This window comes from Megascapheus bottae, chromosome 5 (genome assembly GCF_031878675.1).
Source record: "Megascapheus bottae isolate mThoBot1 chromosome 5, mThoBot2.hap1, whole genome shotgun sequence".
NCBI classification, from domain to species: Eukaryota; Metazoa; Chordata; class Mammalia; order Rodentia; family Geomyidae; genus Megascapheus; species Megascapheus bottae.
In genome coordinates, this window is record NC_143513.1 from 18,613,742 (window position 1) to 18,630,822 (window position 17,081).

Here is a 17,081-nt window from a genome sequence, read left to right on the forward strand (position 1 = left end):
ACATGTGTACATACAGAATATACCATACCAATATACTGTGCCAAGGTGTAAACTGCTCTAAAACCCAAACTGCGATGGATTATGAGCAGTTCTCATCCCTGTTCTGTGTAAAATGTCAGCAGCTTTCGATTACTTTTCAGGCTGAGTGGGAAATAAAATAGGTTAGGAATTGACAGCTGGAACTTGAGGAGTTGTGATCTGTGAGTTCCTCATCGCTTTCCATCCATGGCACAGAGTTTATATTGCGTGTACAGATGTTCTATTAAATGGAGATGGAGGATCATATGTTTGCATTTGGAATGAAGGGTCTTCTGTCTGTTATGTGACTATATATCTTTTATGCGATTTGCTATCGAGGCTTCAGACAATTCACTTTTTGTTTTTTTTCTGTGTTGGTCCTCGGGCTTACAGAGCCTGGGGCTCTGTTACTGAGCTTTTTTGCTCAAGCCTAGTGTTGTACCACTTGATCCACAGCTCTGCTTCCACCTTTCTTGGTCATTAGAGATAAGTTTCATCTGCCTTCCTGCCTAGGATTACTGGTGTGAGCCACTGGCTTATGGCTGAGACTTAAGGACAACTTTTATGAAACCACAAATGGAAGGTGCTCAACTTAAGCCTTTAATGTATGTGAAATTAAGATGCATTAAAAATAGAGCATAGAAAAGAACCTTTACAATCTCCAGATCTTGGGAATTCTGAATAACAAAATGGTCCTGTGAACTAGTTCTCAGTGCCCCATAGACTTGCTAGCCCTTTGTTTTCATCCTTTCCCTTCCCTCCTTCAAAATGTGTCCATGTGGCATAGTTCAGCTGGTTATATAGCCTACAGTGTACTTAAGCTTGCAGAGGAGAATTTTGCTATCACCAAAGAATTTTCAGTAGTACACCAACCTAATCAGTTCTTTCTCACCTTTGCAAGTGACCCCATACTACTAGGTAAATTGGCCATGTTCTGAAAAGCCACACTTTTATAGATTTCTCTTGGTAGCTTCTATATTTCTTTATATGAAAAAGTGATTGTCCAGAATTTTTGCTGGCAGGAATACCCATGTGGGTTCAGATTCCAAAGTTGTCAAATCTACGAGGCATAGCAGAAATTTAGTCATTACTAGAATACATAAATTCAGAAAAAATGAAAAGTAGTTGCATATTATTTTAACTTACATAAAGAGACATCATTAAATACCATCTGCTTGAGTTTCTAGAAATTTTGCTTTCTAACACAGCATCGCTGACCCAGTTCTAGTTACTGTCCATTAAAATTATTGAAACGGGTAGTTACAGTCAAACTGTTTATTTTACTGTTGTGATCATGTATAGAGGGGTTACAGTTAGACATCCATCAGGTAGTAGGTACATTACTTCTCACACACTGATACCCCTTCTCATGTTTTTGTCCCCGTTTCCCTCCTCCCAACTCCTTCCAATAGTCAGAAACTATTAAATAAAAATTTAATTATCATTTCTTTTTATTGTCTCCTAGGCAATGATTTATTTGTCACCAGAGGACCTTTTAAAGAGAGAAATCGAAGATTCACTGGAAAAGGTGCAGGTGGCCATTAACATCTTAAAGACTTTCAAAAATTCTTTTTTCAAGTATAGAAAAGAATTGGCAAACTATTTCACGGGAAATGCAGAACTGAGACCCTGGGATTTTCAGTCTTCTCTGGTGTTCTGCAGATTGGACAAGTTTCTTGACCGCTTAATGAAAATAGAGGTATTGATTGGCTGATGTGTGTGTGTGTGTGTCTGTGTCTGTGTGTCTGAAAGCCTGTAGATGACCTGGGCACCAGTGGTTCATTCCTGTAATACTAGCTACTCAGTAGACTGAGGTCTGAGGGTGGCAGTTCAAAGCTAGACTAGGGAATAAATCTGAGAGCCTGTCATTTCCAATTAGCCACAAAAAGCTGGATGGAGGAATGGTTCAAGTGATAGATTACAAGCCTTGAATAAAAATGTCAAGCAAGAATCCAAGGCCCTGAGCTCAAGCCCCAGTACTGGCACACACAAGCCATTAGCTTTTCATTCAACTTTTGCAAACGTGAACTCCATGAGAGGGAGGTAGGTCTTGTTCTTACTGGCCTTTTAGGAACTCATAACATCAGTGTTGCCAAGATAGAAAACTGGTTTTACTTGGCTTTATTTTAAACTTACTTTTTTTTTTTTTTTTTTTTTTTTTGCCAGTTCTGGGCTTGAGCTCAGGGCCTGAGCACTGTCCTTGGATTTTTCTCAAGGCTAGAACTCTACCACTTGAGCTTCAGCACCACTTCTGGCTTTTTCTAAGTATGTGGTACCAAGGAATTGAACCCAGGTCTTTGTGCATGCTAGGCAAGCACTCTACCAGTAGGCCAAACTCCCAGCCCTTAAACTTACTTTTGACCCTAACATTATACTGAGTCTTTGTCTAGTAGAGACTCTTGGCTTATGTGTATTAGGAACCTATGACTTCCTTTTGGAAAAATAAACAAGATTTTATACCTAAAAACCCATGTGATAATTTTTAAATACCACACACATTTTTTCCGTTGTTTAAGACAGAATATTGTGATGTTACATAGGCTTGCCTCTAACTCTTGGTCATCCTGCTCATCCATTCATTCAAGTGCAGATAGTATAGGTGTGTGCCACCATGGCTGGCTTTCCCACTATCTTTTGGCATATAAATATACATATAGTACATAAGTATATCATGTAATATAAAAATACATTCAACAAAGTATTTTTTTTCTTTTTTTCTTTTTGCCAGTCCTGGGCTTGAGCTCAGGGCCTGAGCACTATCCTTGGACTTTCTCAAGGCTAGAGCTCTACCACTTGAGCCTCAGCACCATTTCTGGCTTTTTTCTATGTATGTGGTACTGAGGAATTGAACCTGAGTCTTTGTGCATGCTAGGCAAGCACTCTACCACTAGGCCAGACTCCCGGCTCCTCAACGAAGTATTTTTTATTATTTATATGCCAGGTACCAGTGGCTCATGTTTATAATCCTAGCTACTCAGGAGCCTGAGATCTGAGGATCATGGTTAATAGCCAGTCCATGAAGGAAGGTCTTTGAGGCTCTTTTCTCCAATTGAGCACCCCAAAATCCCAAGCAAACAAAAAACTGGAAGTAGAGGTAGGGCTCATGGCCCAGGACTGGTACAGTTTTCTAGTACTATTTATAAAACAAAAGGGCCTGAAAGCATACTTGGTGTAATTTTTTTTTTTTTTTTTTTTTTGCTAATCCTGGGGCTTGAACTCAGGGCCTGAGCACTGTCCGTGGGCTTTCCTCAGTGCTAGTGTTCTACCACTTGAGCCATAGCTCCACTTCCAGCTTTTCTTTGTATGTGGTACTGAGAAGTCAAAACCGGGTCTTCATGCATGCTAGGCAAGCACTCTACCACTAGGTCAAACTCTACTACTAGGCCCATGCTTTGTGCAATTTAAAAAAATACCTAAAACCAAAACTCGAATGAACTCTTGTGTGTAGCCTTCTGATTAAGGGCGTTTATTATTTCTTGTGACTTTTCAAGTGATGTTTTTATTGTATTGTTGCTGGATTAGTTGCATTCATCAGGTAGTGAGTACATTAGTTCTTGAACATTAATATCCCTTCCCATGTTTTTCTCCCCAATATCCCTCCTCTTACCCCCTCCCAATCATCTTGTAAGGGTGTTTATTTGTGCGTGTGTGTTTGTATGTTTTGTTTTTATATTTGAACAAATAACACTGCCTTATTTTCTTTGTAAAGCTTCCTAAGAATTTTGGGTCCATTTACTGATTTTTTGAATTTCACTCCAAGATTTATGTTTTCAAGATTCTCTTTGTTACCTATTCAGCAGGAATGCTACGTAAAGTCATGTAAACACCTAAGGACACTTACTACATCTCTTTCTTGATAATCTTCCAATTCCTTTCAGATGAGAAAGCTGATCCAAGTCAAAGAACAGGCAGCTGAAAACACAACTTTTGCATGCTATCTGAGGACCCTATTTATTATTTAGGAGGATATATATTAGAGGAGTCATGTCTACAGTAAACATGGCCTAGACTATGAAATACTTTTTTTCAGGACATTAGAAAATGAGAGTGTGAACTTAAAAATGAGCAATTGCTATGTTCATTTAGTCAGTGGTCTTTTATTCTCTGTTATGGATGTAAGAAGCTATTGGCCAAAAGATTTTGAATGTTTAAAAATGCTCTTGATTCCATACTTTTAACTTTTCCTACTCCTGATACAAAGTTGTAGTTTATACTTTGCTGTATATTTTACAAAGGATATATTTGCCACCATATTGGAGTTTGAAAAGCTGGAGCGACTGGAGTTTGGTGGTGTCAAGGGAACAATTTTAAACGAGCAGATCCAGAAGATGAGTGAAGAACTTACGGAATTCTGTAAAGTTTTTAAGCAGAGCATTTATGACCCATGTGACTTCCAGAACACGGTAATGTTATACCTCTGACTTTTCATGTCATAGGAGTCTGCTGAACAGGAAGGGAGGTCATAGAGATAAGGAGTGTCATCCAGTCTCTGTCAGACTATAGTTTGCCTGAAATCTCTTAGCTCCTTGTTTGAAGATTGGGAATGGCTCATGGGCCTTTGTGTGTGCATCCAGAAGCGTTTCTGATGCAGTTGTGGTCCTCAATGTAGAGTTTTCTCTTGGGCTTATTGATAATGAACTTTCTGTTGTAATTTATGTCAAGGATTATCTGATGATGCTGTTCACTTTTGCCTGAATTGCCGTGCATACTTTTGTCTGTTTAAACAATATCATACACACCATTTACTATTACCTCTGTTTACTAGCATGTACTTTGTGTCATAATTTTTTTGGTATTTAGAGCTAGTCATTGTTTCTCATTTTCAGCCTCCAGAAATGGAGAGAACTTTCAGTTCACACCACTGCTATTCTTTGTCCCGTTTAGCACGTTAATAGCCAGAAAGGTACCTGGAATCATCCCTGGGGCTCCTGGATAAAAATAGCTTCATTCTAGTGGCTTGCCAAAGTCGCTAAATCCCACATACCAGAAAGAAAGGTAGAAAGTCAAAGAAAGGAAGGAAGAAAGGAATAGGTTATTTCCTTCATATGGAATATGAATTCAGCATCATGTTCATATTTTACCAGGCAATAATCTTTGAAATGTGCAAGTCAGTGTGTTGGCTTTATAAAGATATGGTGAGCAAACTTGACCCCTTAGAATTTTAATATCTTTAGGGAAGCACAGTTAATGGGAGGAGGCTGTGGGTTGGCTGCTGACCTCCCGGTAACTGTGGGAAAGTAAGAGACACTGCAGATAGTATAGTCTAAGCCAATCCCCAGAGACTTGTGCCAGTATTGAATACATGGGACTTTTATAGAAGCCAGTGGTACAGTTTATCTATGAGCTGGGGACTGAGGGACCAACACAGGCCCAAACAAATAGTAGAACATTTATTTGCTCAAAACTTCTATTAGGTGTCTGTGTTCTGATGGCTACTTCGTGAATGAGGACGGCAGAGCCTCTCTTCTTCCCTTGTACCTATCTCTCTGATTCACTTGTCCTAGCAATAACATACAGGCTGGTCCACCAATGACTTGTGTCTATAAATCTAGCTACTCAGGAGATGGAGATCTGGAAGATTTAGGTTCAAATGTATGTGGTTATTTCTTCAGTTACTCATCAAAAAGCCAAACTGAAGACATGGCATAAGTGGTAGAGTGCCAGCCAGGAGCAAGAAACTTAAGAGGTTGAGTTCTAGCTCCAGTACTGGTGCATGTGCATACATGGTGCGTGCACATGCATATGTACATTCATGCACATGCAGACCACAAACACGAATAGAAGTCCCTTTGGAAATTCCTTAAAATTAATACATGAATGGACCAAAAGTGTATTTAACTCATACACTTATATTGAAGACTTTTATTTTTTAAGGGGAAGTGTCTTCTTAGATATCAGTAATGCCTCTTGGCATTTTGTTTGTTATGTCGATTTATGGTGAAATTATTTTTATGTGCCTGCATATGTATATATCCACCTCCTTTTGTCTTTCTCCTTCCTTGCACATACCCTCATAAGTCCTCAGCTCCCACTGTATATTCTGCCTCCATAACACAGAATGGCATGGTCAGCCTTCCTACACTTTGGTATTGAAGTTGGTTAAATATATTCAGGTGAATTGAATGACCCCTGGTCCTTTTCTTTTTGAGATGCGGATTTTGGTCTTCCTTGTGGTGAAAGGGCCATCTGCTGTGGTGCCCGTGTATCAACAGTGACGATTTTTCAGATGTTTACTTGAGAAGGTATTGACTTTCTCAGTCATTTACATTGAGTGGAAAGGTTCCTTTAAGAACTTTCCTGAGTGAGGGACCATGAGAGGTCTAGACAATCAAGGGAGAGACTTCTTCATTGTTTCAAAGTTAGTTGGGGGATAATAGACTCAGTAGCTTTGTTTTGTTGGTCTTCTGTGGTGCTCCTTGCTTAGTTATCTGAGAAACTAGGTTATTAAGAATGGAAGTAGCCTTCTTGAGGGCAGTCCCTTGATTTCATTAGCCCCTGTTAACCAGATCACGTTTCATATTCCTGAATGCCAGGCATTGTGCCAGAACCTCCACATACATTCCCCCAACCTTGTCATCGTAATCCTGAGAGAGGCCACCCAGAGGACAAGTACATTACTTCAGTTTATAGTTCCAGCTGGTTCATAACTGGAGCTTCCAATCTGCACCTTGCACTCTCATCACTGTGTGACTACACTCCTAGCGTTCAGTTCATCTGGGAGGCTTGCCCCAGGATCTATGTCCCAGGATGGAGAAATACAGATAGACCTGTCCTCATTTTTAGTAGAACGTTAAGGCAGATACTTAGTCTGCTATCTTACTAGGATCTGAAATACATATTTTTTATGTTTTCAGATTAGGTATCACTCTAGAGTGATAGCCAACTCACTTTGTAGCCCATTGTGGCCTTGAATTCTCAGTCTACTGCCCAACATCGAAAGTGCTTGAGTTACAGGCATGCATACTAGGCCTGTAACTCAAAGGGAAGGCTGCCTACTAAAAAGAGCTTCATAAAAAAAGATTTCCAGTATATTATAATAGATGTACAAACTGTAAACTAAAAACTCAAGAGAAAGTTCCTTTAAAAGTTGATAAAATAAACCGTAAGTACAAATTAAGAAAAGTCACATCCACTATGCCAGCATTAGGAATCTTACATGCAGATAAAGAAGATAGTAAAAAACATGATCTTTCAGGAACACATACATTTTATGAAGAGGTTTTAGCATATGCAAATTAGCCAAGAATTAACCATTTTCAACTTAGCACATTAGCAAATTCTCGGGATGTAGGAAGAAAGAAAAAGTATTTGAATTAACTGGAAAGCCAACAAAATTATAGGAATTACCAAGTAACATCCAGTTGCTTGTTATCTGAAAGAAATGCAGCTTACTGGCAAAGATACAAAATGACTGAAAAGGAAAGGACAGGAATTATGTAGGAAGTAAATGACATACTAAGCAAATGGAAGCTGAAATAATAGAAGTACCTATGCTATCTGACAAAGTAGAATTAGATAAAGGTCCCTTTTTCTCAAATTGAAACAAATTGAATTTTGTATGTCATATGTGTGCACATATGGATGTACATATATATTTCATTTTCTTGGCCAGTTTGATTGTTGACCACCATTTAGATTGTTTTGTGTTTTTTCCATTGTGAGCTATGCTATGGTGGACATGGAAGTACATATATCTTTGTGAAGTGACCCCTCTTTATGTACTTAAAAGAATTACTGGCATATAGCTGGGTACTGGTGGCTCATGCCTGTAATTCTAGCTACTCAGGAGGCTGAGATCTGAGGATCAAGGTTCAAAGCCAGCCCAGGCATCAAAGTCCCATGAGACTCTTCTATCCAATTAGGCACCAGAAGTAGCACTGTGGCTTAAGAGGCAGGTCTATAGCTTTGAGCTGAAGAACTCAGTTACAGCACCCAGGCCCAGAGTTCAAGTCTCATGACCAACTTGAAAAGTAAAAAGAAAAAAATTACTGGCATATAGTAGTTCTATATATATATTTTTTGCCAGTCCTGGGGCTTGAACTCAAGGCCTGAGCACTGTCCTTGAGCTTTCCCAAGGCTAACATTCTACCACTTGAGCCACCGTACAACTTCTGTTTTTTTTCTATGTATGTGGAATCAAACCCTGTCTTCATGCATGCTAGGCAAGTACTCTACCACTAGGCCAAATTCTTGGCTCCCAGTAGTTCTATTTTTTAATTTAAGAACCTTCCATATAGTTTATGATCATGTCTGTATAACTGTGCATTCCCACTAATATGAAATGAAGTTTATGCTATGTCCAGAAAGGATTTTATCTAGGAGGGTAAGAGAAGTTCAATATTTGATTTGAATACAACATTTGAGATTTTGTTTTAGTTTTCAGTGTCTTCTCCATTATTAACATGCTAGTGAAGGACAAAAAACTCATGATTATATTAATAAGTGCAGAAAATGAACTTGACTCTCATTAACAGCTGTTCACAACATAAGACTCTTCAGAAAATAAAGAACAGAGAACTTGATTTGATCAAAACTTAGTATATGGTATTCTTAGCCATGAGAGATGTTCCTAAATCCTGAATAGATATCATATAAAACTGCCCACTTAACCGTCTCATTGAGATATTTAATAGTTATGCAAAAATAAACATGTTCCTAGCCACATCCTTGCATTACCCATTCCCAAACCTATTCTTGACTGTCTTTGAGTCATTAAATGTCACAAGAAATTGCCTACTTCGTACAAAAGCTTGTAGTTATCTATAATCTCACTCATTTTTTTCACAGCAAGCATCTAGTTCTTGCAGATGGGCTATGGAAATATAATCATGACTCATTTCTGACCTGGGTTATTGCCTTTGCCTTGAATGTACTCCCTCTGCTGTCTTGGCTCCTTTAATCCATTCTCCACCCAGCAGCCTTTTACATGCTAAGTCAAACCAAGGCTATTCTCTAATTAAAGCTCTTCAGTAGGTTCCCTTGATGCTAATAAATAGAATTTTACATTTTCCAGAATATGGAAATGTTTTTATAATGATTCCCAAGTAATATTAGCTCATGTTTTATTACCCAATAAATATTTATTGGGGAACATATATGAGCTAGGAACCCTGTGAAATATTGGTACTATAATTATGAAGAAAAAAAAAGCCTGGCCATTAGGCTTATAGACTTAAAATCCAGGAGAGAATACAGTCAGCCAGTTACTATTCAGTATGCATACAGCTGGGGTTTGAAAAGAACATGGTGAAGAGAGATTTGCAAAGGTTTTTTTCCAGAGATGAAAATAGAGACTAAGAACACAAATACAAATAAGGCAAATGGGAAGTTGGTTAAGGAGGTAGGAGGGTGATAATGGGTATGTTGAGGTCCCAGACTATGAATTTTGAAGGATACTCAGAATAGTCAGGAGGAGGAAGTTAGATTTAGCCCACACAGGGCCTTGTGGATTATATTAAGATCTGTGGAATTTATCTCAAGAAATTCAGGGTTCTGAGTTGAAATTTTAAATGGAAGCATTGTGAATAAGAGAGTGACTTAAGACTTGTATTCTGTAGGCTGCAGTTTGGACAATGAATTAGATGAGTGGCAAAGAGAGTAGACAATGATGATCAGAAATCCAGATGACAAGTTGTAGTGAGCAGGGCGGGGCCAGGAGAAATGAGAAATGGGGACATCATCAAGGCATGGCAGAGACGATGAAAAGCCTTGTTAGAAAGGAAAGTTTCTGTTGAAAATACATAAAAAAGAGCTGGATGCCAGTGGCTCACACCTGAAATCCTAGCTATTCAGGAGACTGAGATCTGAGGATTGCAGTTCAAAGTCAGTCCAGGCAGGAAAATCTGTTGAGACTCTTCAATAAAATTACTCAAAAGTGCTGGAAGTGGTGCTATAGCTCAAGAGGTAGAGCCTTCACCTTGAACAAAAGAACCTCAGAGACAGTGCCCAGGCCCAGAGTTGAAGCCCCAGGACTGGCAAATATATATATATATATATATATATGTATATATATATATGTATATATGTATACACACACACAGGTTTATAGAGAAAGTGATGGGATCATATTTGTACTAGGTAAATGAATTTCCTGGGAAATTTCCTGAAGGAAAGGTCCCATTGGCAATTCAGAATTTAGTTTTGGGAGTTCATGAGAAAAGAGGTGTATGTGATATCTGGGATTAGCATTTTTTCCCCTTTCTGAGGTATTTTAAGTGTGAAATAATTTTGGAGAATTGTACATCATAACTCTGTTACTCTAAGCAAAAGAGGGCTATGTTAGGCTTGTCAAAACTTGTTTGGGAAGTTGTGTTGACTTTTGGAAGTCAATGATCCTTGAATGAAGAGGCTTCTTGGCTATAATTCAGAATAGGAGTCTTCCTCCTGATGCTAAATATAATGCCACAGCATATGACAAAGGCTTCTGGAACTTTGCTGTTATACTCTGTATTGCAATCTGAGTTAAATTCCTTGTTAGGTGCTTTCTTGGTCTGTTCAATCTACTGTAACAAATGGTTCTACATGATGGGGGTGAGGAACCTGAGAAATTAAGTTCTGGAGGCTAGGATGTCATCAAGGCACCAGTTGCCTCAGTGTGGTGAGGTGTACTTCATTCACAGAACCTACCTTGCTGTCTCTCGTGATTGGTGCACTGTGGGGTCTCTCCTCCCATTCATTCATGAGTCTCCTCTAAAAGGCATCTCCTTCTGCCTTGTTAGCATTTCAATATAAGCCTCTCTAGGGAACACAAACATAAGCAGCATCACAAGCACATGCTTCATAGAAGCGCAGTCTCATGTGTGAGGGTAGGCACTCAGCAGCCATACTGCCTGACTTTACATTTTAGCTCCAATCACTTATCAACCATTTGTTCTTGAACAAATTATTTAACTTCTCTGCGTTTGTTCTGTCACAAGATGGAAAAAATATTACCTGGGTCTTATGTTACTGTGAGGTTGAGTTATGGTAAAGAAAGCTCTTGGAACAGGAGGAAATGTAACAATCATCATTGCTCTTATTGTCAGCATTGTTCATAGATGCTGAGGTGTCAAGACTAAGACTAGCATTGGGCATTGGGTCCTTCCTCAAAATGGATTGCAGCACTTGAAGGTCACAACTCTCATCATTTCTTTCTTTCTAGCTGTAAGAGTGGGTGAATATGTGTTAGGAAGAACTTGGGGATTGTTGGTTGAGTATTAATAAGAAACTGGGTGAATAACAGGAGTTCTTCTGCTTCATTTGCAATACTAATGATATCTTTTTACAGACTGGTAGATTGTAGTGAGCACCTGAGCAGACAGTGTTTCCATGCGAAACAAACTTCCCCTGTGAAGTTACATTAAAAAATTCTAATAAAGATGAGTTCTTTCTTTTCCTGAGAAGCTTTACTTTTTCATTTATGGTGGAAATGAGTGGAGTAAGGAAGAATGATCAATGCTCATGCATGCGCATAGGTGCCAAAGCACTGTTTGGGGACTGAGGGGAGAGTGGTCTGAGCACTGGAAAGGGCTGGGGGTGCCTGAGCAGTGGAAAAGGGTTGTGAAATGCAGGGGGACAGCACTGAACACTTAGTGTTCCTGGAAGGCAGCCACCTGTACAGTCAAGTACAGCTGTTTTTTGATCTTCCTGGAATCGTGCCATGAAAAAAAAATGGACTCATTTAGAGAGGGAGGGAAGGTGTGTGGGGAAGGCCATTGTTAAATGATAGATGTTTTCATTAGATTCTCTTCCATCAACCAATATTTTACTTTGAATCTTAACAGGAGTTTGAAAGTGATTATGCCGCATTTAAGTCCCAAACTTTGGATTTTGATAGAAGGCTGGGGACACTCCTTTGTGAAGCTTTCTGTCATTGTGGTGGTTTGGAAGCTGCATTTAAGGTTAGTGCTGAGGCCATGGCTACTGTGGAAATGAATAATTTAGGTTGTTGGATGGAAGGTTAGATGAATAGATCAGGTAGAGTATTAACCAGACTAGTTGAATTCCCTTCCAGTTCAGCTCACTCTGTAAACTTGGAATCCTTCGTTATGGTTTGGGTTGGCAGAGATCATTTTAGAGCATGTAGTCACTAAGATTTCCTTGCAGTCATAAGAGTCACAGTTCTTTGGGAGGTGTCACAGTTATTTTTTGGTTTGGCTAATAAAATACTGCTTTGACAATAAGCCACAGTGAAAAGTGAAAAAATAATACCTGTTAAGTCGGGGCTATCTTTTCTTTCTCATTGTTGGTTTCATTTACCTTCCAGTTTTATTTCTGTGGAAAAAATATAGCCATTTGTTTAGCAAATCATTATTTATCTGTCAATTAAGAAAAAATGATACCAAATTATTATGATTCCATTGATCATATAGTGCATTCCAATTTTCAGTGAAGTTAACGCTGAATTTTTTTATCACAGAACTTATTAAATATAGTATATGTATATATTAAGAAGCACATAAAACAATCTGGGTATTTCCTCCAAGTTGAAAGCTTGTAATATATAATAGAAGTACCAGGTGAAATTTTCTTGTCACAAAGAAAATTACAAGTCAGGTATAAATGAATAACTAGGTGATATCTCAAAAAAGAAATGAAATGTTTTAGATGCAAGGGAACAGGAATCAGACAAGTGAGCACAATTTGATAATCTAAAACAATATATCAGACTGAATTTTTTTTTGCCAGTCCTGGGGCTTGAACTCAGGGCCTGAGCACTGTCTTTGGGGCTTTCTCAAGGCTAGCACTCTATTCCTTGAGTTATGTCACTACTTCGGCTTTTTCTATGTACCGAAGAATCAAACCCTGGTTTGTTGAGCAGCATTCTACTACTAGGCCAAACCCCCAACTCCATACTGGACTTTTAAAAGATACTGTTTGATTTTTTTGGGGGTGTTGGGGGTGGGATCTATCAGTCATGGGGCTTGAACTCAGGACTTGGGCATTGTCTTTGAGCTTATTTTACTCAAAACTAGTGTGCTACCACTTTGGTTTTCTGTGGTTATTTGGAGATAAATCTCATATACTTCCTGCCTGGGTTGGCTTTGAACTATGAGCTTCAGATCTCAGTCTCCTGCATAGTTAGGATTATAGGCCTTACTCTTTAATTTTTAACCTTCAAACTCTAACTGGCCAGAACTTAGTGAAGTCACCAGTGTTTTCTAGCTTCCAAGGACTTTACCATGGAGAAGTGAAAAGAAGCAAATGCTATGCTTTATTTTGATAAAACTCTGTAGTGAAAGTGAAATGCTGTTGGACAAAATACCTAGCTTATTAAAATCTCAATTCTCCAATGCCATTACCATTATGTGTTATACTGTCACTAGATTTTTCTTAGACTAGATATCCATAAATACTTCTCTGGGGCAAAACCAACAGCATATGTAAGAAGAGCTGTGGATCCAGTGGTAGATCAGTAGCCTTGAACACAAGAGCTCAGGTATACTGCCCATGCCCTGAGTTCAAGCCCAGGACAGGGACAAAAATGCCCCCCCCCTTCACCCTTAGCATATTCTTAGCCACTTCTGAAACCATGCCTATTTTCCTTATAGCAAATTTCAACAGTATGATTTTTTTTTAAATATGGATGTAATAAGTTATCCTGTTCCTATTGGGAGACTTTGTTTTTGGTGCCTTTAAAAGTTATTGGAAATAAAAATGGAGAGTGAACTATCACAAGGATTTCTAATCAGTCTAGCTAGAAATCTAATTCAAGTCTTTAAGGTTTATCTAAATATTAATATCTCTTTATTGTCATGTGATTTTTTTTCACATAACTGTCCACATGGTTGCACTTTGTCTATAGGAAGAAAAAACCAAGATGAAATCCTGTCCACATAGACTGGTGAGGGTAGGGTACTGGCTTAGCACTTTGGTTAAGTTACTTTCTGTAGATGACAGTCAGTAGATAACTGTCTGAGGTTAGTTGAACTAGCTAGTAAATTGAAAATTGAAATAAGGCGCTAATGATGTTATACTTCTGGTGAAGTAATGACAAAAGCAAGTAATCCCAGGATCATACACTTGAGGGGAAAATGATGTTAGCTACAGGTATAGACTCATCAACCTTGGTTCCAGGAAAGAATTATGTGAAGTCTGTTCTCTGAAGATGACAATTAGATGTCTGCTCTTTTCAAAGACATGACCAGGAAGGAAATTAAACACAGTTCTGCTATAGTAGAAATCTATAATCCTTCAAAATCCAGAGTGCCAGTATGCTCTTTGAAAAAACAATGCACAGTAATAAATGACTGTCTAAAATGTATGTGAAGATGAACTGAAACAAGAAACTGTCTGGAATAGACTTTAAATAATATATAGGTTGAAAGATCACTTATCCAAAATTGTAGAATCTAAAATTTTGCATAATTTAAAATTTTATGTGCTCCAAGTTGATGTTGAGGTCCATGTGAAGGAAACCATTTATATTCTTCATAAAATAACTCATGGTTCTTTAAACAGGAATCAAAAGAGGTTTCTTTCATGTACCGGAGGTGGTTTTGCATATTGCTGATGAAAAATGATGATAGTGTATTCTGCCTAAAATGTGACAGCCTCTGTGACTACTTTTTGGCTTTGCAACCTTCCTTAAGAATGTGTTTTTCTTATGTCTTTTTCACACTTGTGTTTAGGTTCCACTAAGCTGTAGCTAGGAAGTTCCTAGCTATGAATGTAAATGTTTAAAAGATGGTACAGTGAAGTAACAGAACTTCCCACTTGTTGCTGGGGTTACACTTTGTTAATCTTGTGAAACATTGTTGACTTTTAAACTTACCTGAAATCCAAACTCAACAAAAATAATGGCTGTGAAAAGGTTAATTTACATTTGCTAGGTAGCAGCTAACTGCTACCTAGTGTAAAAACACTAATTCCAGCTAAAGTGAAGATAGAAAAGCCAGATTATTTGTCAATATTGGCCAATAGAATATAGAAGGATTTCCATTTTAGTTTATATATACTTTTGTACATTGCATATAGCCATAGATATATTTGTGAAACTTTTAAAATGAATTTTTAACACATTTTCTTAAGAAAAGTACCTCTCTCTCTCTCTCTCTCTTGCAAAACAGAGTTTATTGGGACTTTTTTCCAAGTCATGGGGATTGAATTCTTGAACTCAGGGCCTAGGCACTGTCCCTGAGCTGTTACTAGTATTTTTATTATTATTATTATTATTATTTTTTACCAGTCCTGAGGATTGAGCTGAGGGCCTGAGCACTGTCCTTGGGCTTTCCTCAAGGCTTATGCTCTACCACTTGAGCCAGAGCACCACTTCTGGCTTTTCTATATATATGGTACTGAGGAATTGAACCTGGGTCATCATGCATGCAAGGCAAGCACTCTACTACTAGGCCAAACTCCCAGCCCCATCCCTGAGCTCTTTTGTTCAAGGCTAGTGCTTTACCATTTTGAACCACAGTTTCACTTCTAGTTTTCTGTGGTTAAGTGGAGATGAGTCTCATGGATTTTCCTGCCTGGGCTGGCTCTGAACCATGATTCTCAGATCTCAGCATCCTGAGTAGCTAGGATTACAGGCATAAGCCACTAGTGCCATACCACAAAAATGCAATTTTTGTGTCACCTTGAATACATTGAGTTATTTTTAAATAGCAAAATGTTTGAAAGTGATTATGTGAAATCCTCATAGTGGGCATGTTACGAAGCTCACATGAAATAGTTCAAGAATAAAATGTGCTGGTCCGTCCTTATCCACAAGTGACATGGACAAGGCCAGAGGCGCTGCCTGAAGCGCAGGAAAGCACAGAGACCTGTGCATGCTCTGCTTCCTCCTCCTCTTACCCATTCATGATAAGTTGAGTTTATAAATGAGGCACAATGAGTGATAATAAAAAAAACTAGTAATAAATAGAACAAGTAGAACCAAGTAATGAAACTTGTTTAAAGTGTACAGAATTTTCCATTGGATAAAATAGAATTGCAGTACAGAAAACTATTACAGTAACTACACTCCTAGAACGCCACACCTAGGACAAGGAGAGAGCGAATGTGAACTATCAATGGCTGGTAAGGTACACTTGATGAAACATAGACCCAGGTACCAGATGGCCTGCTTTTTAATCCTAGTTTTGTCAATGGCTGTGTGAATTTTGGCAAGTCACTCCCTTTCCACAACTTGTTTTTCTTATCTGGAGCAGAAGATAAGAGCATTTTAAAGGCTCTTAATATTCAGTGTCTGGTACACACTACTATATGAATCCTGATTATATAGAAATATTAATGACATCATTTTGCTTGCAACAAAAGCCATCTCATGCTAGCACACAAAAGAACTCCTGCAGGACAATGAGCCAGTCAGGAAGCTGGTGGGAATGCATGGTTAGACTCACTTAGCTCGGCTTCGTGGAACATAATGCTGGAAACCTAGGCACCTTCACTGAGCAACAGGAGAGGACTGACCTTCCCATTCCTGTCATGTGGGCACTTTGAACCTTTCAGTCCACGTTGTCTACTTTTTTCCCATCATTTTCTATTGGCTATTTCTGCTTGCTGGTAGTTTCTACAAGCAGCTATAGCAGAGATGGATTCAGTCAACTGTGCTGAGAATGAAAGATTTGATTTAGCTTTGGGCATTGTTTTGACCTACCACATTTGTGTCAATGGAAGCTACTAAGCAGTGCCTGTTTTTAGAACAGTGGCCATTATTGCTGCAGGCCACTGTAGAGGTGACGAGCTCTTGTGAGTGCGTCAGGAGCCATAGGCTGTGGTGCATTTGGCATGATTATGGTGATCTGACCAGGAAGGCTTCAGTGTGAACCTGGATATCCTCTTCCTCCTCCTCCTCTTGTTTTCCTCTTCTTCCTCCTCTTCTTGGTGTACTGAGGCTTGAGCTCAAGGTCTTGTTCTTCCTTACCTTGCTTGCTCAGTTAGTGCTATACCATTTGAGCCACGCTTCCAGCTCTGCCGTTTTGCTACTTTGATCCTCCAGAGCTCTGCTTCTGGAGTAGCCAGTATTACAGGCAAGGACCACCAGCATGTAGCTTTAGTTTAAATATCTCAATACAAAAGAATAATTGTGTGTGTGTGTGTGTGTGTGTGTGTGTGTGTGTGTGTGTGTGTGTGTGTGT

General features: G+C 38.8%; 1 protein-coding gene across 1 annotated transcript in view; it reads left to right on the top strand.

Annotated features, from left to right (window-relative positions):
* Positions 1 to 17,081, top strand: part of Dnah11 (dynein axonemal heavy chain 11) — a 261,208-nt gene that overhangs the window by 16,621 nt on the left and 227,506 nt on the right. The window contains exons 7-9 of the mRNA XM_090332210.1: positions 1,484 to 1,717; positions 4,254 to 4,421; positions 11,781 to 11,897. Of these exons, the coding sequence (XP_090188336.1) occupies positions 1,484 to 1,717; positions 4,254 to 4,421; positions 11,781 to 11,897 (519 nt within the window). The remainder of the gene's footprint in view (positions 1 to 1,483; positions 1,718 to 4,253; positions 4,422 to 11,780; positions 11,898 to 17,081) is intronic.